The sequence below is a fragment of the Camelus bactrianus genome, chromosome 1 (assembly GCF_048773025.1).
Source record: "Camelus bactrianus isolate YW-2024 breed Bactrian camel chromosome 1, ASM4877302v1, whole genome shotgun sequence".
NCBI lineage: Eukaryota > Metazoa > Chordata > Mammalia > Artiodactyla > Camelidae > Camelus > Camelus bactrianus.
In genome coordinates this window covers 89,188,509-89,212,976 of record NC_133539.1, presented here as the reverse complement: position 1 = coordinate 89,212,976, position 24,468 = coordinate 89,188,509, and the positions used below count along the sequence as shown (strand labels likewise).

Here is a 24,468-nt window from a genome sequence, read left to right as displayed (position 1 = left end):
TGGCCAATGCTACATAGCTAGAAATGGGACAGCCAGGATTAGAATTCAGACAGCCTCATACAAAGCCAATTAACCCCTAAGCCATATTGTCTCCCGCAAGTTTTAAAGTCAGAGTTCAAGCCAATTTTAGAGCCTGTGTTTCATATTAAAGCAAAAGTACTATTATCGAGACAGTGGGCTTTCACTGTATCATAATACAAAACTAACAAGCAACTCAAGTAAGTGACAATACCAAAAACTATGTCCTGTGTCTCATATACAGAAAATAAAATCTGTAAAATGTACTACTTAAAAGATTTGTTCAATAATAGGTTGACTTCTGACAGAGATTATTTGTAGTCTAATAAATTTGCATTAGTTAAATAAAACCCCGCATCTAAAGAAATGGGATTAAGGTATAATAAATGGGCTTTAACTTCTTTTTACTAAAGCAAACTATTAATAAATTATAAACAAATGCTACATATTTACATAAATATTTGTACCACAAAACTTTTTCCCATTTTAGTATATCTTATTTATTAAATTTGAAGTTTCTAATCATTTGTAATAAAGGATTTATCAAACCAATTTGACACTGTATTTGTGACATAAGCTTTGGGCTATTATTGCCCACAGAAACTTAATTTGCAAAATGAGAGAACTGACAATCTCTTTCTTATAGAGCAAGAAAGTTTTCTTCTCTTGACAGAAAGCTGTTGCCTCCAAGGTGAAGATTGAATGAAATAGTAGAAAGACATCAGATGCACCAGCCTGACAGCATTTGCCATGTTTTTTATTGCAAAAAATAAATGCCTTAAAAGTGGCATTATATATTTGGACATTTTCAAGGCACAACCCCATCTCAAATCAAGGACTTTTATTTCTCTGGGGGTCCCATTAAAGGGGTATGTAAGGTTTCTTTTTCTAAATCTTTCCTTATCTTAAAAAACAGGGTTTTTATATACTATATGCAAAAACATTAATTGCGGATTCACATGACCTACACTGATGCAGTAAGCTGCCGAAGAATTTCAAAAGGCTGCCAAACTGACCAACGGCTTATTTATAGGCCAAAGACTATCCAAAGGACAAAGGCTGTAAAGGGTGGGGGTACTGAATAAAGAGTAGAGTTCAAGCTGATTGCCCAGAATTTTTATATTTCTTTGCTTGTAATATAGCTTCAAAATTCTAAATTCTGGCAAAAGGAGGCAAGAAATTGTCAAAAAATTCAAAACATATGAATCTTACAGAACACCGAATGATACTTTTAAAAGGAATGTCGATTTTTAAAATTAACAAATAATTACTATGTGTCCATTACTGTACTAGGTTCTAGGGATTAAACACTTTCTCTGCTCTGGTTGGGTGTAGAGTATATAGTTCTTTTTACTTAATTTCTAAGTCACTTTTTAATCAATATACAGTTTTCTTTAAAACTTTAAAAACTACTAATTTTAAGATATGATGATGTAAATAATATACTGTATGAAACAGAATGATTTAAATTTTCTAGTTTTCTTGAGTAAAAAGTTAGGGTTTAGATCAGTAAGGACTCAGTAAGTCTCACTAGAGAAAAATGTTTAAAGAAAATTCTAAAGTTAGTCATCCAAAGGATAAGGAACAGAATAGTCTGATTTTATTTCATCCAGCCTGTCATTTATACCCTAGGAATATTGATATTTAGGTAAAAGCACAAAAAAGAAAAAAATTAAACAAGGAGAAGATCTTTTGTGAAGTGATGAGATATTTTAAAACTGGACTGTAGTAATGTAAGCACAACTCTGAAAATTTACTAGAAATCATTTAATTGTATATTTAAAATGGGTGAGTTTTACACAAGGTGAGTTTTATCTCAATTTGGCAGTTTTTAAGAAGTTATATACACATATCTGATAAGTACAATAGCTATTTAACCCAATAAATATAGTAAAACAAATGCTAAAAATAAATAACTACAAAAATCTGTTCTCCCATTCTTTACCTATTTCTCCCTCCTTTCATCTCCATTCTTGATCTCTCCAGCAGCAGTCATTATGATGCTTATTTATGACTTTGCCAAATAGTATACATGTTGTCAAATTGCATGTAATTAACAAATGAATTTAAAATTTACATTTATGACAATAAAGTTTTAAATGCTTAAGATTAAATGCTTGCTCAAACTGTGGATTTATTTCTCAGAGATAGTACTTACTAATGGTAGCAGTAGTAGAGAAAAATTCTAATTAGCACTACTAGTAACAGGCAAAAGTCTTCATAAACAGAATCAAGTTCTTCATCTCTGACAAGTAAAAAGATTAATGGAGATGAGTATAAGAGAAATCTGAAAGAAAACTCATAGTAGGAGGCCAGATTTAACCTTCACAAACTTTTGGAGCAATTTTAAATAATTCTAGGCTACAGACACCATACTTTAAAATGATCTACATGTAAATTATAAGCACTGAAACTTAATGTATTAGTATATGAATGTAATTTTTTTAAAAATCACAAAAAATGTAAGAAACTGTTAACAGTTGTTAACTCTAAGGAATGGAATTACAGTAGAGTTTCACTAACTATTCAATATTCAAACAATAGGAAAATGCATTAAATTCAAAAGTTAGACACGTCTGTTTGGAAAAGTTAGAAAATAAAGATAAGAAGAAGAGGAAAAAGTTAAGTTTCCAAAGTTTTCTATATTTACCCATCTTGTACAAGGGCTATGTGTGTATGTGCGTGTGTGTATATATATATATAAAATATAGGAGGAGAAAATACATGCATACATAACATACACGTCGTCTCCCCCCAAGATGAGTTACTACCATGACTAAACACTACTCTACTGGTATATGGCTACTAGTCCCAGTTCTACCTTCAATCAATGCAATCTTAGGCAAGTTACCATGTTTATGGGCATTAATTTCTTCATCTGTAGAGTCAGGGGATTTTAACATCTTTTATTCCTCAAAATTATCAATTTTATCAACTTCAAAAAACAATGTTGTCACAAAAACATTTAACTGCCATTTGTACAAGTTACTACACATGGCAATAACTTCTATGCTCAGAATCCTGAAAAGGCCATTGCTCAAAATTGTAAATAATGAAGTATTTTGTGGCTCTGGTATAGTTGCTCAGTGTTTTCACATTTTGCATCTTTTTTTTCCCTTAAATTATGCTGCAAATGTTAAAAGGACATAGAAATCTTAGAGTTTTCAATAGCTAGATTTGGTAACAGATAATCACCAAACAAATGAACTCTGAGTATATGTGTGTGTGTCTGTGCATGTGTGTTGCTGATGAGCATGTAATTGGTAGGGAAAGAAAAATGTTAAGAAATGACCATAAGTTTGGTGAGACACATATAACCACCTTCTCAGAGATGGGAAATGCTGCAAGGTGAAGTTTCAGAATCACTTATAGAAAATGATTAAGAACAAAGTATAAAGAAACCTGTTATACTAATCAAATACATATTTGAGTTTTATAATGAGCAAAAGGGAAGGTACTCCCTTCACTTTTAGAATGAGACCAATCAAATCCTGGCAAGAATGATCATTTATCTTCAAATGTTTTTGAGTACTTTACAGAAGAAATACAATTTCAGGAACTGACTGAATGACAGGTTGTAGGAAGCTCAATACATGGGAAAGACACTGGGAAAAATTACAAAGAACAAGAAATAAATGAGATTCAACCAAATTAAGGAAGTCGACACAACTCAAGCTTTACTACCAGTGAAGAAATCTGCTATCTCTGCTTATCTGGTGCATTCTCAGATTAGAAAACCAATTTATTTTTCCATTTACAAAACAGTATCAGATTAAAGCAAAACAGGAAAAGCAAGAGATCAAGGAATATTTTCCTTGTATGTTATATACATATATGAACATAATTCAAATTCATGGTTTTGTTACAGAAAAATCTACACAAATAGCACTGCAGGATTTTGCAACTGGAAAAAATAGAAATCATTTAAACTATCTCATTTTGTACAGAAAGCCCAGTGACTTGCCCAAGAATAGCAAGGTTCAGATTATCCTGGCCTTAGTCCAATGTTCTTTATACTAACACACTACTTTTTCATTCTAGGTCTGCTTCTGTTATATGTCTCTTCAAATAAGTTACTTTTCCCTCAAAAATTTAAAAAATACTAGCTTTTTTTGTGAACTTATGTTCAAAGACTTCTACAATGGCAACAGAAAACTCCTCATTAAAAGGCAAATCACTGAATTACTTTACTAAAGCACCATTTGTGAAGCATTAACTCTTAATTACGCTCACATACTAAACAGATGTGTACATCTACACAGAAAGCCAGTCATTCATCCAACAAATGATTACTGGCCACTATATATGACAAACTGTTCTCAGCATTAAGGCACAGCAGGGAACAAAAGGACAAAAATCTCTATCTTCATGGAATCTACGTTTTACTGTGGGGAAAGACAATAAAACTAAAATACATAGTCTGTTAGACAGTGATAAATGTTAGAGAGAAACATATAAAGCCGAGAAGTAAAAACCTTAAGATGAGTGAGCAAGCCATGTGGATATTTGGCAGAAAGTATTCAAAAGGAAGAGTAATTAGAGAGTAAAAAAGGACCAGACATGAGAGAAAAGGAAAAGGCAAAGAGTCCAGGTGGCTGACATGCAATGAACAAAGAGCAGTAGGAAATGGATGGCCACTGTAAAGATACTGGCATTCACTCTCAGTGAGAGAGAAAGCTACTGATGAGTTTTGAGCAAAGGAGACATACTCTGACTTAGAATCATTCCAGCCGTTGTTTTGGGAATATACTATAACTGTAATAATCCAGGTAACAGATAATAGGTTGGAGCAGAGTGATAGCAGTGGAAATCACGAGATGTGGATTCTGTATATATTTTGAAGACAGAACCTACAAAATTTGCTAATGGATTATGAAAGAGAAGAAACAATGAGGGCTTTAAAGGTTTTTGGTCCAAGTAACAGAAAGAACTACAATCTACTGAGATGGGCAGACTGAATGATTAGCAGGTTTGGGGGTAGTATCACTTTTGAACATGCTAAGTTGAATAGGCTCATAATGGATCAAAATGAGATACCAAGCAGTCAGTTGATCCTGGGGTTCAAGGACAAGGTTAAGACTGAAAGTATCAATTTAGAAAGTTGGCTGTGTATAAACCGTGTTTAAAACCAGGTGATATGATAAGATTGTCTATGGAGTGAGCATAACTAGGTATTCAAAAAATTAAGAGGTATAAGACTAAGAAGTAACAGTTAGTAAGATGAAAGGCAATAGGAATCTGTGCAAACATGGGATAAAGTTAAAAAATTATTTTTCAAGGAAGTATACAAAATTAACTACATCTAATGGAGCTGATAGGTCAAATAAGATGAAGGCTAAGAATCATCAGAGTACTGTATAATTTGTAAAGTAATATGGCCCATCATCATAGAAACAGTATTTTCCCCCCTGTGAATTCTGGTCTGTGTCTGTTACCATTTATTCCCATTCCTGGACATTTACACGATGAAAAATACTATTCAAGATCCAGAGTTGCTAACCCACATCTCACTGACTGTACTATAGTACTGTATCTGAATTAAGTCACAGAACTAAAGGTGAACTCTGGTATCTACAAAACACAGATTTCTCTGAATGAAAACAAAGCCCAGTCTTTAGCCCTTCCTTGTTCTCCTAAGCCACTCTGCAGGCAGTCCCATTTCTGACTAGGACATAGTATTTCTGGGACAAGACTGACTAAATTTGTGTAAACTGGCCATAAGGGTTCCTCTTCTATCAATGCAGTCAATGAAGGAGACTACGTTTTAACATATATATTAACCACTTCTAAAAGAATGAAAAAAAAAAAAAAAAGACAGGGGGAGGGTTATAGCTCAAGTGATAGAGCACATGCTTAGCATGCACTAACTCCTGGGTTCAATTTCCAGTACCTCAATTTTAAAAAATGAATAATAAATAAATAGATCTAATGACCCCCCCCCAAAATAAAAAATTTAAAAAAAAAACTTCAACCACAAAATGTCAAATATACAAAGTACAGAAAATCCTAATACACTCATGTATTGGTAAGTGTCACTATTTTGTCACATATGTTTTATTTTTTAAAGAAACAAAAATTTCAAAGTGTTATAGATACTGCTAAAATCTCACTCCTCCAATCTCAACCCTCTTCCTCCCTTCCCCTTCTGCCTCTCCAGAAGCAACTACTTTTCTCAAACAATTCTCGTGGGTGTTTTGACTATATATCAACACACCTGTAATAGTTTTATATATTTAACATTTTAACATAATATTATGCTATATGTATCTTTTTTTAAAATAAACTTTATAGCACTTTTAAGTCCACAGAAAAACTGAACAGAAAGTACAGAGTTCCCACATGTTCCCTGCCCCTCCTCCACTATAACATCCTGTACTAGAGTGGTACCACTGTGACAGATGACAAACTTATGACACATCATTATCACCTAAAGTCCATAGTTTACAGTAGGGTAATTCTACAGGTTTTGACAAATGTAGCCTTTTTAGATTGGTGTCTTTCACTTAAAAGTATATATTTAAGTTTCTTCCATTCCTTTTCATAGCTTGACAGAACATTTCTTCTTGATGCTGAATAATATTCCATTATCTTGAATGTACTAGTTTATTTACCTTCTTTTGCATAAATATCAAAGTGTAATGAATGAATTGTATGGTATGAATATGTTCAGTGTCATAAGAAACCCTGCCAAACTGTCTTTCAATGAAGCTGCACCAATCTGTATTATCACCAGCAGCAAATGAGCTCCCACTGGTCTGAGTCCTCACCAATATTGGTTCTCAAGTGTTTTTTTCCTTTCTTTTAAATGGTGATAAATACACATAAAATCTACTACCTTAATCATTTTTCAATTAACAACTTTTATTAGAAAAATAATGTTAAATTATACCATCTTAATCACTTTTAAGTGCAGAGTTCAGTAGTGCTAAGTACATTCACACTGTCGTGCATTCAATGTACAGAACTCTTTTCATCTCAACAAACTGAAACCCTATACCCATTAACAACTCCCTATTTCCTTATTCCCCTGGCAACCATCAAGCTACTCTCTGTTTCTATGAATTTCACTATTCTAAGTACCTAATATGTGGACTCATACAATATTTGCTGTTTGTAACTAAGCATAATGGCCTGAATATTCATCCACATTGTAATATGTGCCAGAACTTCCTTTCTTAAGTATGAATAATATCCCATTGTATACACATACCACATTTTATTCCTCCATTGAGGGCTACTTGGTTTGCTTCCATCTTTTGACTACTGTAAATGATACTATTATGAATATGATGTGTACAAATATCTTTCAAGTCTCTTTCAATTCTTTTGGGTATATACCCAGGAGTGGAACTGCTGAATTATATAGTAATTCTATTTTTAATTTTTTGAGGAATCACCATATCATTTTCCATAGTGGAAGCACCATTTTGCATTCTCACCAACAATGTATCAGGGTACCAATTTTCCATATCTTCATAAATGTTTATTATTTGAGTTTTTTTTGGGGGGGGGTTTTGTCTTTTTTAGTAGTCATCTTCATGGATATGAGGTAGTATTCCATTGTGGTTTTGATTTGCATTTCCTTAATAACTAGTGATGTTGAGCATCTTTTCAAATGCTTGTTGGCTATTTGCATATCTTCTTTGGAAAAATACTTATTCAAATCCTTTGCCCATTTTAAAATAATAAAATAATTTTTGTGTTGTTGAGTTGTAGAGTCCTTTATATATCCTGGATATTAACCATGTATTAGATGTGCAAGTATTTTCTCCCATTCTGTCAGATGCCTTTTCACTATGTTTACTGGGTCCTTTGATGTACAGAAGTCTTAAAGTTTTATACAGTCCCATCTATCTATTTTTTATTTTGTTACCTATGCTTTTGAGGTCATATTCAAGAAATCACTGCTAAATCTGTATCATGAAGCTTTTGTAATGTTTTCTTTTAAGAGTTTTATTGGTTTAGGTCTTACATTTAGGCCTTTGATCCATTTGAGTTAATTTTTACATATGGTGTTAGGTAAGGGTTCAACTTTATTCTTTTGCTTGTGGATATCAAATTTTCCCAGCACCATTTGTTGAAAACACTGTCCTTTTCCCAATGAATGGTCTTGGCACCCTTATCAAAAATCATGTGCCCATATATACAAGGGCTTATTTCTGGACTCCCTATACTATTCCATTGGTCTATATGTCTGACTTTATGAGAATATCAGAGTTTTGATTACTGCAGTTTTTTGGTAAGTTTTAAAATCAGGAAGTATGAGATCTCCAACTTTATCTTCTTTTTCAAGATTGCTTTTGGCTATTTAGGGTCCTTTGAGATTCCATATAAATTTTAGGATAGATTTTTCAATTTCTACAAATAATGTGATTGGGATTCTGATAGAGATTGCGTTAAATCTATAGATTGCTTTAGTTAGTACTGACGTGTAACAATAGTCTTTCAATACATGAATACAGTATGTGTTTGCAGTTATGTTGTGTTCTCTTTATTTCAGCGATGTTTTACAGTTTTCAGTGTAAAAGTCTTTCTCCTCTTTAGTTAGTTTTATTCCTAAGTATTTTATACCTTTTGATGCTATTGTAAACAAGTATGTCTCTCAATTTCCTTTTCAGGCTCCACTTCAGGTTGTTCCTTGTTAGTGTATGTTGATTTTATATCCTCCAACTTTGCTGAACCATTTACTACTTATCACAGCTTCTTTTCTGTGGGCATCTTTAGGGTTTTCTACATATAAGATCATGTGATCTGCAAACATAATTTTACTTCTTCCTTTCCAACTTGGATACCTTTAAACAAAAGGTCTCCTTGCCTAATTTCAGGACTATGGCTAGGACTTTCAGTACTATGGTGAACAGACCTGGTAAATGTGGGTGCTCTTGTCTTTTTCCTGATCTTACTGGAAAAGTTTTCAGTCTTTCACCATTGAGTATGTTGTCTGCTAAAGCCTTATTTTTGGTCTTTATTACGTTAAAGTAGTTTCCTTCTATTCTTAGTTTGTTGAATTTTTTTTTTTAATCATGAAAGGGTATTAAATTTTATCAAGTGCTTTTTCTGCAACAATTAAGATCATGTGGTTTTTGTCTTTCATTCTGTTAATGTGGTTTATTACACTGATTGAGTTTCATATATTGAACTGTTCTCGCATTCTAGGAATAAATCCCATTTGGTTATGCTGTATAATTATTTTCCTATGCTGTTGAATACAGTTTGTTAGTATTTTATTGAGGATTTCGGCAACATTTTCAGGGATATTGGTCTGCAGTTTTCTCGTAGTGTCTTTGTCTAGTTTTTGTACCACAATAATGCTGGCCTCATATAATAAGCTTGGAAGTATTCCCTTATCTGCAGTTTTTGGGAAGAGTCTGAGGGGGACTGGTATTAATTCTTCTTTAAATGTTTGGTAGAATTCACCAGTGAAGCCATCTAGTCCTGGGCTTTTCTTTGTTGGGAGATTTTTGATTACTGATTCAGTCTCCACATTAGCTGCAGATCTGATCCGTTCACATTTTCTATTTCTTCATGATTCAGTCTTATAGGTTGTGAGTTTCTAAGAATTTATGAATCTCATCTATGTTATCTGATTTGTGGGTGTATGACTCATATACATCCTTTTGCAATACTCTTTTCTCTATAAACACATGACAAGTAAAAACATTATCTTATATGAGGAAACACCAAAATATGGGTACATAAATAACTACTCACTCTAATAAGAGTTCAATAAAGGAATGATCAGTATGAATTGGTGAATAGGGAAAACTTAACTGAAGCATGGAAGCTTAAGTTCAACCTGGAAATGTAAATAAGAAAGAGTAAGGTAAGGGAAGACTGTAAGGTTTTTCCAGGAGAGACCCAATAAAAGCAAAAACAGAAAGGCAGAACTGATTGTTAAATGTAAGGTGGGTTTACCTTCCTGAAGTGGGAGGAAAGTCTGAGATGAAGTCATATGGATGGAGGAGATATAAACTAAAAAGGTAAGAATCTGGTCAGATACTTTAGTGTTCACTTTTTCACTAGCGTTTATGCAACACTCAAATATCTTCAGAACTGAACCAACAGCCTGAAAATATCTAGCTTATTAAGAAATTTTCACTGACTCTTAGAGACAAGAATCCTTTGAAGGTTTCTGAGCTGAAAAGTGAAAACAGCCATGGCATTCTGAGAAGTCTACCAACTGCATCCCAATGGTTCTCATCTGGGGTGATTTTGCCACTCAAGGGACATTTGGCAATTTGTGGAGACAATTTTGGTTGTTACAACTTGGAGGTGGAGCGTGCTACTGACATCTAATGGGCAGAGGCAAGGGATGTTGCTAAACATCCTCCAATGCACAGGGAAGTTTCCCACAACAAAGAATTATCTGGTCCAAGATGTCAACAGTGCCAAGGTTGAGAAACGCTGTTGTGTTTTACTATGAGTTATTCTCATGGGAACCCAAATTAAGTCCAAATATATTTGAAAAATGTATGTAAGAAAAAAGAAATATTCCAAAAGATTAACAGCAGTAAGGTTATGGAGGAATATTTTATTTTTCCATTTTTCTAAAAAATTTCCACAATTACCATGCCATTACCATTTCAAGAGAAAAAAATTAACTTGATTTAAAAAAATCTGATTTTGTCACTAATTCTAATCATCAAAGTACATGCCTTTTTTTGTTTTTTAAAGTTTCATCTGATTCCCTCAAGTATTTACTTCAGTGCTACTCATATCCCAGGCTCTGTGATGAGAAGAATAGAGTGGTGTACAAAATAGACAAGGTCCATACTCTCAGGGAGCATATAGTGTGATGGGAGAAATTAACATTGAGTTAATACACTAAAAAATTATCATAAATGTTCTTAAGGAAAACAACAGAGGAATTTAACTTTCAGTTAGCTTGTTCAGGGATGGCCTCACTAACTAAATGATATTGAAGAGTCAAAAGATGAGAAATAACTAGGCAGGTGAAGGAAAAGGGATGGAAAGTAAAGGAAGTGGGGAGGGCATTCTGACAGAGCAAGTGTGAAGGGCCTGAAGAAGAAAAAGCATGTGTAAGAGTTAGAGAAATTAAAAGATGAATGAGAGTATAGTAAAGGGAGACAATAAAGTGAGAGAGGTAGGAGAAGTAGACAGAGACCAGATATGACAAGGCCTTGAAGGTCTCAGAAAGGGGTTTGAAAGCTAAATGTGGTGGGATGCAACGGAAGCAGAGGAGGAACATGATTTGATTTACATTATTTTTTAAAAGAACCATGCTGGTTATTTTATGAATTAGAGAAATAAGGCAGCCACTGTGGAGATGAGATAATGATTTGCTCCAGATTTTAATAGTGAGAAGAAAATTAAGAATGAAGTGACATTAACTAAATAATGCCATACTTAAAAGCTTATCTAATCAAACTTCTCTTTCTAGGGATATTTTTGCAGGAGCAGGTAAAGGATATTCCTTAACAGGTGACACCCTCTCTTCCTCATACCTCAGCTTGGGGTGGTTAGGGTGAAGGGGAAAAGCCAATCCATAATCTGCCTCAGTTTGTGCAGAGCTTATCAGATCAAGCAGATTCTCTCAGTAATTTAACACAAAAATTACATAAAGACTAAAAGAGTCATTATCTAGGAAAAATAAAATTTAGTAGAACTAGTGGCTGGCAGAGCAGTAGAGCAAAGTTTCATGAATTCCTACCATCAAGACACTCCTACCTGAAGTATTCTGGATAATGTGAGAATTTGTTCTTTAATTTTCTAGCACCCCACCCTTACCTGACATAGGCTGAATAAGGGTATTCCCGGCATTCTTAAAAGCTTAATCAAAACAAGTATCTGCTAAAGTGGGATTCTAACTGTACAGAAATGGAGGCTAAAAAACAATTATTGTAAAACTTTACTAATGGCATATATCTAATGAGATACAATCCTAAGTCTTCTCATTCTAAAAATCAAGCTTTTCCACAAATCACCAGGGAAAAGTTACTGGATGCCAAACATTTAGGATGTCCTTTCTCTTCAAATTTGAGGTGTATTATTTATTATAAAGTTGACTTTAGGAAAAAAAGATAAGGGATTTACTACAACACTAGCTCACAGTGGTTGAATAACCCCACAGGGTCAGTCTACAGCAGGATCTGAGAAATCCTGACCTGTTAGAATTTAAAACCATGAGAATAGGAATTCAGCGTGTGTTATTGTCCTAGACTCACTGCTTACAACTGAACTTCAGGCACAGAAGCTGAATAAATATTTGCTGAACAAATGAATTCAATACAGGGAAGGGTAGATGAAGAAGTGGAAAAAGAGCTGCCAAGAGTTCACCTGTGACCCTTAGGTATCAGAAAGCTGCTATAATCCCTACTTGTTTTTCTCAATTAAGTTTTGTCATTGTTTCTTTTTTTAAACATACAACTTTATTTAGATATAACTCACATATTATACACTTCACCCATGTAAAGTGTACAATTCAGTAGTTTTTAGTATATTTACAGAGTTTCACATCAATCACCACTATCTAACTCCAGATCATTTTCTTCACCATACAAAGCCCCATATCCATTAAGCAGTCATTTTCCATCTCCTCCTTGTCCCAGGCCTTGGCAACCATTAATCAACTTTGTCTCTTTGGATTTGCCTATCCTGGACATTTCATATAATCGGAATTACAGAACATGTGATCTTCTGTGACTGGCTTCTTTCAGGCAGCATAATGTTTTCAAGGTTCATCCAAGTTGCAGCATGTAGCAGTACTTCATTCTTTTTTATGGTGGAATAATACTCCATTGTATGCATATACCACATTTTGTTTTATCACTTGATGGACATTTAGGTTGTTTCCATGTTTTACATATTATAGATAATGCTACCATGAACATTTATGTACAAGTTTTGGTGCAGATGCTTGTTTTCAAACCCAAGCATTCTCTTGGGTTTATGTCTAGAACTGCTGGGTCACATGTTAATTGTTTAACTTTTTGAGGAACTGCCAAACTGCATTCCAAAGTGGCTGTACCATTTACAATCCCATCAGCCATGAATGAGGGTACCACTTTCTCCATATCCTCACCAACACTTGTTATTATCCATCTTTTTGGTTATAGTCATGCTGGTAGGTATGAAGTGGTATCTCATCATGGTTTTGAACCTAGTAACTAATGATACTGATCATATTTTTTATTTGTTTATTGGCCCTAAGTTTTTTCACCATTTAAAAATAATACTGTTACTGTTTTAAAGCTGGAGAACAAAAGGGAATTGGGAAAAATTATTCAAGTTATTAAGAGAAAAAAATGTGAACATGCTGATATAAGATGTTTGAGAAAACGGCTGATCAACAAAGAACTCACAGATTTAATGCAATCCCTATCAAATTATCCAGGACATTTTTCACAGAACTAGAACTAATAATCCTGAAATTTATATGGAATCACAAAAGACCCAGAACTGCCAAAGCAATAGTGAAGAAAGAGAACAAAGCTGGAGGAATAACCACCCTCTACCCAGACTTCAGACAATACTACAAAGCTACAATAATCAAGACAGCATGGTACTGACACAAAAAAAGACATATTATGGATCAATGCAACAGAACAGAGAGCCCAGGTATAAACCCACACACCTACGGTCAATTCATCTTCAACAAATTAGGCAAGAATATACAACAGAGAAAAGACAGTCTCTTTAGCAAGTAGTGTTGGGAAAGCTAGACAGCCACATGTCAATCAATGAAGTTAGAACACACCCTCACACACTATACAAAAATAAACTCAAAATGGGTTACAGACTTAAACATAAGACAAGACACCATATACCTAGAAGAGATTATACAGGCAAAATATATTATGATACAAACTGTAGCAATGTCCTCCTAGGGCAGTCTACCAAGGCAATAGAAATAAAAGCAAAAATAAACAAATGGGACCTACTCAAACTTATAATCTTTTGCACAACAAAGAAAACTATAAACAAAACAAAAAGACAACCTACAGAATGGGAGAAAATGTTTGCAAATGATGCTACTGACAAGGGCTTAATTTCCAGAAAATACAAACAATTCACACAACTCAGTAACAAACAAATCAATTTTAAAAAATGGGCAAAAGACCTAAACAGACATGTCTCCAATGAAGACATACAAACGGCCAATAGGCACATGAAAAAAATGCTCAATGTCGGTAATCATCAGAGAAATGTAAATCAAAACTACAATGAGGTATCACCCACACCAGTCAGAATGGCCATCATTAAAAAGTCCACAAATGATAAATGCTGGACAGAGTGTGGAGAAAAGGGAAACTTCCTACACTGCTGGTGGAAATGTAGTTTGGTACAGCCACTATGAAAAGCAGTATGGAGATCCTCAAAAAGTATAAATAGACTTATCATATGATCCAGCAATCCCACTCCTGGGTATATATCCGAAGGAAACTCTAATTTGAAAAGATACATGCACCTCAATGTTCACAGCACACTATTTACAATAGCCAAGACATGGAAGCTAACTAAATACCCACTGACAGACTATTCAATAAAGAAGCTGTAGTTGTGTGTGTGTATATGTATGTGTGTGTATATATAGACATACAATGGAATACTCTTCAGCCATAAAAAAGAATAAAATAATGCCATCTGCAGCATCATGAATGGACCTGGAGACTGTCATACTAAGTGAAGTAAGCCAGAAAGAGAAAGAAAAATACCATATTATATGTGGAATCTAAAAAAATTATACAAATGAAGTGACCTATAAAACAGAAACAGACTCACAGACATAGAAAACAAACTTGTGGTTACCAGAGGGGAAAGGGATACATAGGGAGTTAAAGATTTGCAGGTACTAACTACTATATATAAAATAAACAACAAAGTCCTATTGTATAGCACAGGGAGCTATATTCAATACCTTTTAATAACTTATAGTGCAAAAGAATATGAAAAGGAATGTATATACATACAATTGAATCACTATGCTGTACACCAGAAATTAACACAATATTGTAAACTATGTTTCAGTTAAAACAATAAATTAAAAACAACAAAAACCCCAATGAACTCAATCTGTAAATATACTTGTGAACATCTCCACATAATAATCAAAGGCAAAATAAGAAAACATTCTACATCTGTATTAGATGGTAGTGCTTTATAATTGTCTTCAATAGGCTTTTTCTTTTCTTTTTTTTCTTACTTTAACAGGTAACTCACTTATTTTTTTGCAAACCTGTGGTTTAAATGGAGGTATCAACACCCTTCCCCATCAAACACACACACAACTGGACACATGGCACATGACCTTGTGCTGGCCTATCACAGAACCATATTCCTCTGCCCACAGTGATTAAGGTTTAAGCATGCAATCAAATCTTGATCAATCAGAATTCTCCCCAAACTTTCACTAGAACTCTATTACACGAGGTATGGCTCTGAACTTACTGGGTTATGAAAGCCAGATTCTCTCATAATGCTTAGACTAATTTGAGTTTTTGTTTCCTAAAACACAATCTCATAATATTTAAAAAATCAACTCTTTTGGCCGAAAGCTATCAGACCTAACTTTTAATATTAACATTATGGGAAAAGCATTTATGACATTTAAAGCCACTATTCTAAGGAGAGCCAGAAACTACTGGGTTTCATACATACTAAAGTACCAAGAATAATGTAACAATTATTTGAAAATCTTAAGACATTATTTTGCTTTTTTCCCTGTACCTGCAATAACTGAAAGTAGCTAAAGAGGATGGCAATAGGTAGGATGGGTAGCAAATACGATAGTTATTTAATACAACCAGGTAGAGACTAGCTGTAGGGCTTTCAGGATACAATTACTGTAACTAAGTTTATGTAACACTTTAAATAACTACAAAGACATTCCATAAAACTAAAACAAGTCTTAACAGTAGATACTGGGGGGAGGGTATAGCTCAGTGGTATAGGGCATGCCTAGCATGCATGAGGTCCTGGGTTCAAGCCCCAGTACCTCCATTAAATAGATGAATAAATCTAATTACCTCCCCCCAAAATTTAATAAAATAAATTAAAAAAAAAAAGAGTAGATACTGGACAACTAAAGCTTTTATTCAAAGACTAGGAAACTTACTGTATAGCACAGGGAACTATATTCAATATCTTGTAATAGCCTATAATGAAAAAGAATATGAAAACATATATATATATGCTGTACACCAGAACTAATACAACATTGTAAACTGACTATTCTTCAATTTTAAAAAAAGATAAGCATACAGGGAAACTGACAAAAAAATTTAAAAAAGGAGTAAACTGAAATAGAACATGATTTGTTTTGTAATATTAAAAATGTCTATCACCAAATTATGAAACATCACATTATCTCAGAAGTCCGACCTTTGTAAAGAAAACTTTAATGAAATTTCAGGTTTGCCAAAACACACCGTCATTGAAAATGTAATTTACATTAAGCTGAATGTAAATTAAATTTAGGGTAAAAGTGATAGCTAATTAAACTTTGTCCTAATAGTAAATAAACAGTAAAAGAAAATAGTTTACCATTTTAAATAATCAAGCTAATCTTGTACTATCAGCAAATATCTATGACCTTAAACCATTTTCCATTATGGGTACAAAATAGCACGATTTAGACCTATTTTCTGGTTAAATTTACAGTCTTATGGGAAAACAGGTACAAAATCTACGTAAGTATTTACTAAACCTACTTATAACACAGGACTAAAGAAATGAAGTCAGAAACGAGTAATTCTGCAACATTTTGCTTGAACTATTTTGGAGAAAGTAGGCTTTCACTTGAGTGGTAACGAAGAGAAAAAGAAGCCTTTTCCAATTCATGTGATGTGATTTGAATTATGGTACACAGTGGTACAAAAGGAACTGCAAACACATGTTATTTTGACAAGGAACACAGGGGTTATTTGGATGTTATGTATGATGTAGCAAGCTGGTAGAAATAAAAAGATCCACCATTCACTCTACATGTACTATATGCCAGGCACTATTAAGCATTTTAATAGTTTAGAGAGGGATTAGATAGAGGAACTAGGGTTCAAATTCAAACCTGACTCCACATAGTCCATGTTACTTAACCATGATACTACAAACCCTTTTAAGAGCCTTCTATTAATTAAAAGTGACAACTACCTATAACAGAAACAACATAATAAACAAAAACAGTGCTTCGCAAAGTGTGGTCAGTGGGTACCTGTGGGGACATTGAAACCTTTTCAGAGGGTCCACAAGATTAAAACTATTTTCTTAATACTTCTACTAATACTTTTTTATTATGTTAACTTTTGCACTGCATGCAGTGTGTAAAACTGCAGGTGTTTTATTTAGTATGAATTAAGGCAAAAGGAAATGTCACCAAGCAGTATTAGTAAACACTGTATTTCAGATGGGGAAAAAAAAAAAGCCTGCTCACTTGAGAATGTTCTTTATGAAATAGTGAAAAAAAAAAATATATATATATATATTACTTTTAATAAAAACTGGCCTTTTCTTTCTAAAAATTTGTGATAAAATGGGGATTACACATAAACACTCCTATAGCATACCCACTTCTGCAGTAGGATGACTGTCTCAGGAAAAAGTATTTGTGCGACTGTTTGAGTTGCTAATTGAACTAGCCACTTTTTTCATGGAACATCATTTTTACTTGAAAGAACTGACAGACAAATTATGGCTATTCAGACAGTGTCTGGCAGATGTTTTCAGAAAAATGAGCAAAGTGAGCTTATGCTTCCAGGAAAACAACTTACAGTATTTGTTGCTAATGACAAAATTCGAGCTTTCCAGTAAAAATAAGAATTTTGGAAAACTTATATTTACCAATGCAAGTTTGACAAATTCCCAACATTTAAGATTCTTCTAATGAACTATGTGGTGACACTAATAATTGTGAATTTTCACTGTATAAAAAAAAAAAAGTGTCAGCATTTAGAAGATCTACGTAACTCAGAGAACTAATACTTTCCAAATGACCAACATACAAAAATCAGACTTGGTTAAAAGATATATTCCAAGTGAAGGACAAACCAATGGATCTTAACATAACAGAGTAAGAAAAGTTTACTAATGTGGCTTCAAATTCCACATTGCAACTATCTTTTAAGATATTACTATTTGTGGAGTTTGGCATTTATGGTGTGATATGGTGTATCAAAGAGTAACTTCTGTAATTGTCTGAAAAGGCTATTATTAAACATTCCTTCCTTTTTTCAACTACCTACTGTGTGACGTTGGATATTCTTCATACACTTCAACCAAAACAGCATATTACAAAAGCTGAATTCAGACACATGTATGAGAATTCAGCTTTCTTGAGTCAAACATTAAAGAGGCCTGAAAAAAAAAGTTAAACATGACCATTCTTCTCACCAAATTTTTTGGGTTTTGGAAAATAAGGTATTTTTCGTTGGAAATTATTTATATAAAACAGCTTTATTATTGTTATTTTTATGAGTTAATATTTTTAATTCTTAATTACTAAAATGGTAAAATTGATACTGATAGAAACTACCAAATAAAGCCTTTTGAGGGTCCTTATGTTTAACCACATAAATGGGTCTTGAGCCCCAAAGCTCTGAAAACTGCTGAACTAAGGCCATTACAAGCATGTATGTATTGTCCTTATTTTATAGGTGTCAATATAAGGACTGGTCTCATTTTATCTGTAGGTTATTTCCCTCATCTCTGTGTTTTACAAAACCTAAATGGAAAGCATAACTAAATGGATTGTGCTTTCTAGTTTAAAGTCCACAAATGATAAACAATTTCCAAAAATACCTCTGGTAAAGAATGGAAACACTTACTGAATATGTATTATACCCCATGGGCTATGCTAGGTGCTTTCATATATAACTTTTTAATCAACTTAGAGATCTGTATTAAGGCTAAGAGAAGTTAAAGGGAGGTAATATAGTATAGTACACATAGTATAGACTTCAACACACCTGAGTTAAAACCATTCCTTGAATGTTACGCTACCTTAACTCTAGGTTTTTTCTTCTATAAAATCCTACTTATAATATTAAGAGAAATGAGAATACAATTAAAAGCATACACAGTAGATGCTCAAAATGTTAATTCCCTTCAATGAGATTTCTCCCCTGTTCCAAAACTAAACCAGTGAGTACCAAAATCATCATTAAAAGACAAGCTCTCATTTCATTATTATAGGCCTCAAGTAGATGAATGCCGCTCCAGTAAACATTTCAAAATATTTTGAGGATCCACAATCACTATCAGGTATAAGAGATTAATGTTTAAAAATTACCTACACATTTTTCCTAAAGCAGTTTCATTCTTGTAAAGGTTAAGTCATTCCTAAAGCTCTCCCCAATTTTGTTATATTCACATTTGTCATACTAGTCTCTATGAAAAACAAAGACATCTTGTTATCTTTAAGAAAAATATCAATGAAGCACTTTTGAAATTGGTTGCCTTATAAACCAGAAAAGCTGGGAGGAAGCACAATTATTTAATTCCTGACTATACCTCTATTAGATATTTCATATTGTCACATGCTTGGACTATTATAGAAAAATTAGACAGTAGTTATTTTAAGTATAGTAAATATGTTCCAAGATTTGTGATGAGAGAGGTCAGTCTCTAAAAGTTAACAAGACTTAAGAGCTTAACAATGCCTTTCACTTTGTACAGTTTAACAAATCACCAAGGCTATTTCTAAAACAACAAATCAGCTGATCAATTTAGTAACCTCTTGTCAACCAAACAACTATTTTTTCTTAAAGTTCAAGCTAACTTCATATTTTATGTTGTGTGGACAATCATGTTTCCAATTATATAGGATTTTAATATTCTTTCATTTTTAGAGTATTTTTCTTAAAGTATTTTTATAATATCTAATTATTTTTCTAACATAACGTATGCTGTATTCAAAACTGGATAATCTCAGAATTTCTATACAAATTATACAAGTTTATCAGAAAGTCTACAAGAAAATTCCCTTCTACTTTTAAAACACAAGCTAGATAAGCTTAATTTGCTTTATTCTGACACACTTTTTATTTGAAGTTTGGTCAGTACCCATTTCCTGTGTTGCATTGTGCATACTCTCTCTATGGTTACTATCTCCAACCAATAATGACGATCCTCTATCACACTGCATGAAAGGAGCCACACCTTGAATATCATCTGACAGTTCCTACAAATTATTTTAAATGGATACTAACATGTGCCTTCTTTAATGCTTTCAGGAAGTTAGCATGACCATATTTTGGAGAAGCCAAAATGGCAGAATGAAAGATAGGAATGAATATCAGATTGAAAGTGATGGAATCAGTTTCAACTCTTACACTTAGAAATTCTGACTTTAGAAGGGTCACTAATTCCCTGTGCCCAAACTGCCATTCAAAGAGCAATTACATATGTCTACATTAAAAATGTTCCCCATTAATTTTAAGTTCAATGAAGCTTAAATTATATATGCACATGGAGAAAAAACAAAAAGCCAAATGCAAAGCAGAGAGTAAGAATCAATTCCATTGAACTCTATTGAATCCCCTTCCACCCCTCAAACAGAAAAGCTAAATAAAATGTTCAGAGATTTGTCAGGCATCTCCCTAATATTAACCTTTTAATATTCACAATAGTCATGAAGCAGATGTCAAGTACCTCAAGTTTTACAGATGAAAGAACCATAAGACTAACCGATTTTCCCAAGGTTACTTACAAAGTTAGAAATTAGATTTAAACTAAACTCTAGGACTTTGTACTCTTCATAATTTCCAATCAAACCGTGTTAGATCAAACCAAAAAATGCTACAATTACCTCATTCTACATGCTATCCTCTATACCTGTGCTGTCCAGTAAGGTTGCCACTAGCCACATGCAGCTACAAAGCACCTGAAATGTAGCTAGTCCAAATAGAGGTACATTGTTAACTGTAAAACACAGACTTGATTTTGAAGACTCAACATGAAAAGAAGACCATGAAATATCTCATTAAGTTTTTTACACTCATTACATGTTGTAATGGTATTTTGGATATATCAGATTAAATTCACTGGACAACACTGGCCCATACTTCTTTTTAAAAACCCTCCAATGAAACAAGTCATCATAAGACCTAAACCAAAAAGCTCTATTTTCTTACAATTTGTTGAAGCACAACACAGAAACCATATCTGGAGGGGGAGGAAATGGGCATAAGAAGTGTTTTGAGGGACACAGGCATATATAATTAATAAATACACGAAAAGAGGCCATTCTAGTGTTTTCTAAGGATAATAAAAGATGTTTGTAACTCATTACAGGCATATGTGACTTTGAATAAATCACAAGTGGGGAGAAAGTATGACTTCCTATTAGAGTCAAATTCCATTTCCTTAGGTGGAAAAGTGAAAATATTCGTATTCCTAATGTACACACAGGGTTATCAAAGTCACCAAAGATGCCCATAAGGCACAATGAACATCTCAAAAAAATCTACCTAATGTGTATTTATAGTTATTTTTAAAAATCACATGTCTTCATATAGAATCAGCACTTAATCTTACTTTGACTAAAATAATAAGAGATACACAGTAAGAGGAAACATCAATTTAAAAAATAAGTTTTACTTGAAAACAGTTCAGCAATCCCACAAAAAGTTACACATAAAGTTACCATATGACCCAGTAATTTCACTCCCAGGTATATAACCAAAGAGAAAGGACAACACGGGTCCACATACAAAAAATGTGTATGAATGTTCAAAGCAGCATTATGCATAATAGATAAAAAGTGAAAACAATGCAAATGCCCATCAACTGATGAATGGATAAACAAAATGTGGTATATCCATATATTAAAATATTCAGCTATAAAAAGAAATGAAGCACTAATACATTCTTGTTAACAATGTGTATGAACTTTGAAAACATTATGCTACCTAAAAGAAGCCAGCCACCAAACACCACATATTGTGTAACTCTATTTATATGAAATAGCCAGAATAGGCAAATCTAAAAAGACAGTGACTGCTAATGAGTTTACATTTCTTTTTGGGGTGATGAAAATGTTCTAAGATTGATTGTGCTGATGGCTGCACAACTATGTGAAAACACCAAAAGCCACTTCAAATGGGTGAACTGCATGGTATGTGAATTACATCTCAATGAAGCTGTTAAAAATATGCAGCCAGAAATGGGGGGGGGGGGGAATTAGAAGAATCTGTCAAGCATTCAATTACTATTTTTCTGCATTTTGTAACTTTGTGGTATTTGTTTTTTAAGTTTTGTAACTTGTGATTTTTTTTCTCATTTTAAACAGTCATATCACTCAAAAAATGTTTTCATCACATCATTACACAACTAGATAAACTTACTGAAAATCAAAAATTCTACATTTAAATGGAAATTTCTACAGGATGTGAATTATCTCAATAACGATGTTATATTTTTTCATTACAAAAAGGGATCACAAAAATTATGTCTCATGTTAACCTGAGAACAATCACAGAATTAACCAGACACTTAATAGTCCCTCAAACTAGGAAACCCACTAAGACAGCACTAACTACCACAGAGATTAAACGGCTTTGTGGAAAGTCCCAAAAATAGTTACTATCGCAGTCAAGCAAACGCTCAAAGTTCAGAAACAGATAATGGGAATTTGAAGACCGCAGTATAAAAAAGTACAGAGAAACATAAAAAATACTACTTGCCCACTTTCTCTTAAAAGCTAAACTACTGATTCAGATGCAGAATGGAAAAATTAAAAAACCAAACCAAACAAAACAAAACACATCCAAACCCTATTTACCTAGACTTTTAAAACTGAAAGAAGTCTTCTGTCAAAAATCTGTGCTTTGTGTGTGTGGTGTGTTTAATCCACACACCTTATGCAGCCTAAGAACCTCAGGAGCAGCTGTTATCTAAGGTAATGAAAGTTTTTTTTCTAACCTTTTAAAAGAATAAAACGTGATGGTGCCATTCCACAGCCCACCCCATCCCCCATAACCACCACCAGCAGGTGGAGGGAAAGGATACTGTAGACTAGAGGATGACAGCTTTGTATAACCCTTTGGACTTTATATGTAAGAAGGCAGCTGGTGGTCTCTCAGGAGGGGGTAAAGAGATTTGTGAACAAGCTGAAATAAGGGGTATCCTTTGCCTGGAAGAGGGAACACCATGAGCCACATCTTGAATCAGCTATATCCATAGTAAAACACAGGCCGCTGGAAGGCACTGTTAGCATCACCAGAATGGCCTCTCACGCCGGGGGTGTTTTTTTCAACGGAGAAGTTGACTCCTGTAGTTTGGATATCGGGGGGAGGCAGGGGTAAAGCGGGAGTCGGGAAGACCAGAAAAATGCCTTTAAGTGGAGACGACTCGGGCCTCGCTGAGGAAGTTCCGAACCTCACTCGGTCGCCGCACGCTCGTCCCCCCACATCCCACCGCCCTCCTTCCCGCGGCGCCAGACGTCGGTGCAGGAGCGAAAGCCGGCATCTCTGCCGCTACCCGGGTGCGGGCCGCAGCCTGGCCGGGGCAGCGCGGCTCTCGCACGCCTCCTCCGCACTCGCCGCGTCCGGCCTTCCAGCCGCGCGGCCCAGCCCCTCGCACCCGCGCCGGGCCGGCTCCACGGGGCAGGCCTAGGCCGCGCCGGCCGTACCCCGGCACCTCGCTCCCCGGCGGAGGCGGACCAGGCCCGACACAAACTTCCCGGCGCGTTAGCACAGGCGTCACGGACGAGCCGGCCCCCAGCGCCATTCCCCCGCGGCCCGGCTCCCGCCCCTACTCCCCACACTCCGAGTCCCGGCGGAGATCGACCAGAGGCCCACGGCCCCCACCCCTCCGGCGCCCCTGAGTTTACCTCCAAGTCGCGGCCTTTGTTCTTGAAATTCTTGAGCCGTTGGTTGTCCAGTTTCTCGTTGTCCGCCATGGCCGGGCCGGTGACTCCTTCCCCCGCCCGGGCCCCGCGGGATCCGCCCCAACCACCACGCCGCACCGACACTCCCAGGAACCGGGCCGCCGCCTGAGCTGCTGTGCCCGCCGAGCCGCCGCTTCCTTCCTCCTCTCACCTGCCTCCGCCGCGGCCTTCTCCTCTCCCCGCCCGTCCCCCCCCCGGCCCTAACCCCAGCGCGACAGCAGCTCCGGCGAAGACAACTGCGGAGCCGGGCGGCGGCAACGGCGGCGGAATGTGCTGCCGGCTGAGAGGGGGAGGCAGCCTCGATCTGAGGGCCCCGGTGCCACGGCCACGCCCATAGCCGCCAGCCCAGCTCGTCGATTGGCCAACCAGACTCCGGTGCGCACGACCAATCAGGAAGAACGACGGAGAGCGGGGGCGGAAGAGCGAAAGGAAAGGGGAAGCGAGCGGCGCCGGGAGAAAGGGGGTCGGGGGCTGGGCCCAGAGGGGAGCGGCGCGGCAGGGGCTGGGCAGGGAGGGACCACGTGTTCCTGCAGCAAGCTGGAGGAAGCGAAACAAAATTAGAAAGCTTGAGGCGGGAAGGGGATGGAGAGGCCTGGGAACAGGTTGGT

At 35.4% G+C, this 24,468-nt stretch overlaps 1 protein-coding gene across 2 annotated transcripts in view; it reads right to left on the bottom strand.

The window, feature by feature from the left end:
- KPNA4 (karyopherin subunit alpha 4) overlaps positions 1–24,013 on the bottom strand; it is a 51,775-nt gene extending 27,762 nt beyond the window's left edge. The window contains exon 1 of one of the 2 annotated variants that reach the window (XM_074368664.1): positions 23,804–24,013. In XM_074368664.1, the coding sequence (XP_074224765.1) occupies positions 23,804–23,872 (69 nt within the window). In that variant the 5' untranslated portion in view covers positions 23,873–24,013. Of the gene's footprint in view, positions 1–2,176; positions 2,254–23,803 lie in introns of those variants that run through there. The other variant, XM_010952055.3, reaches the window with a different exon arrangement.
- Positions 24,014–24,468: the final 455 nt, after the last annotated feature.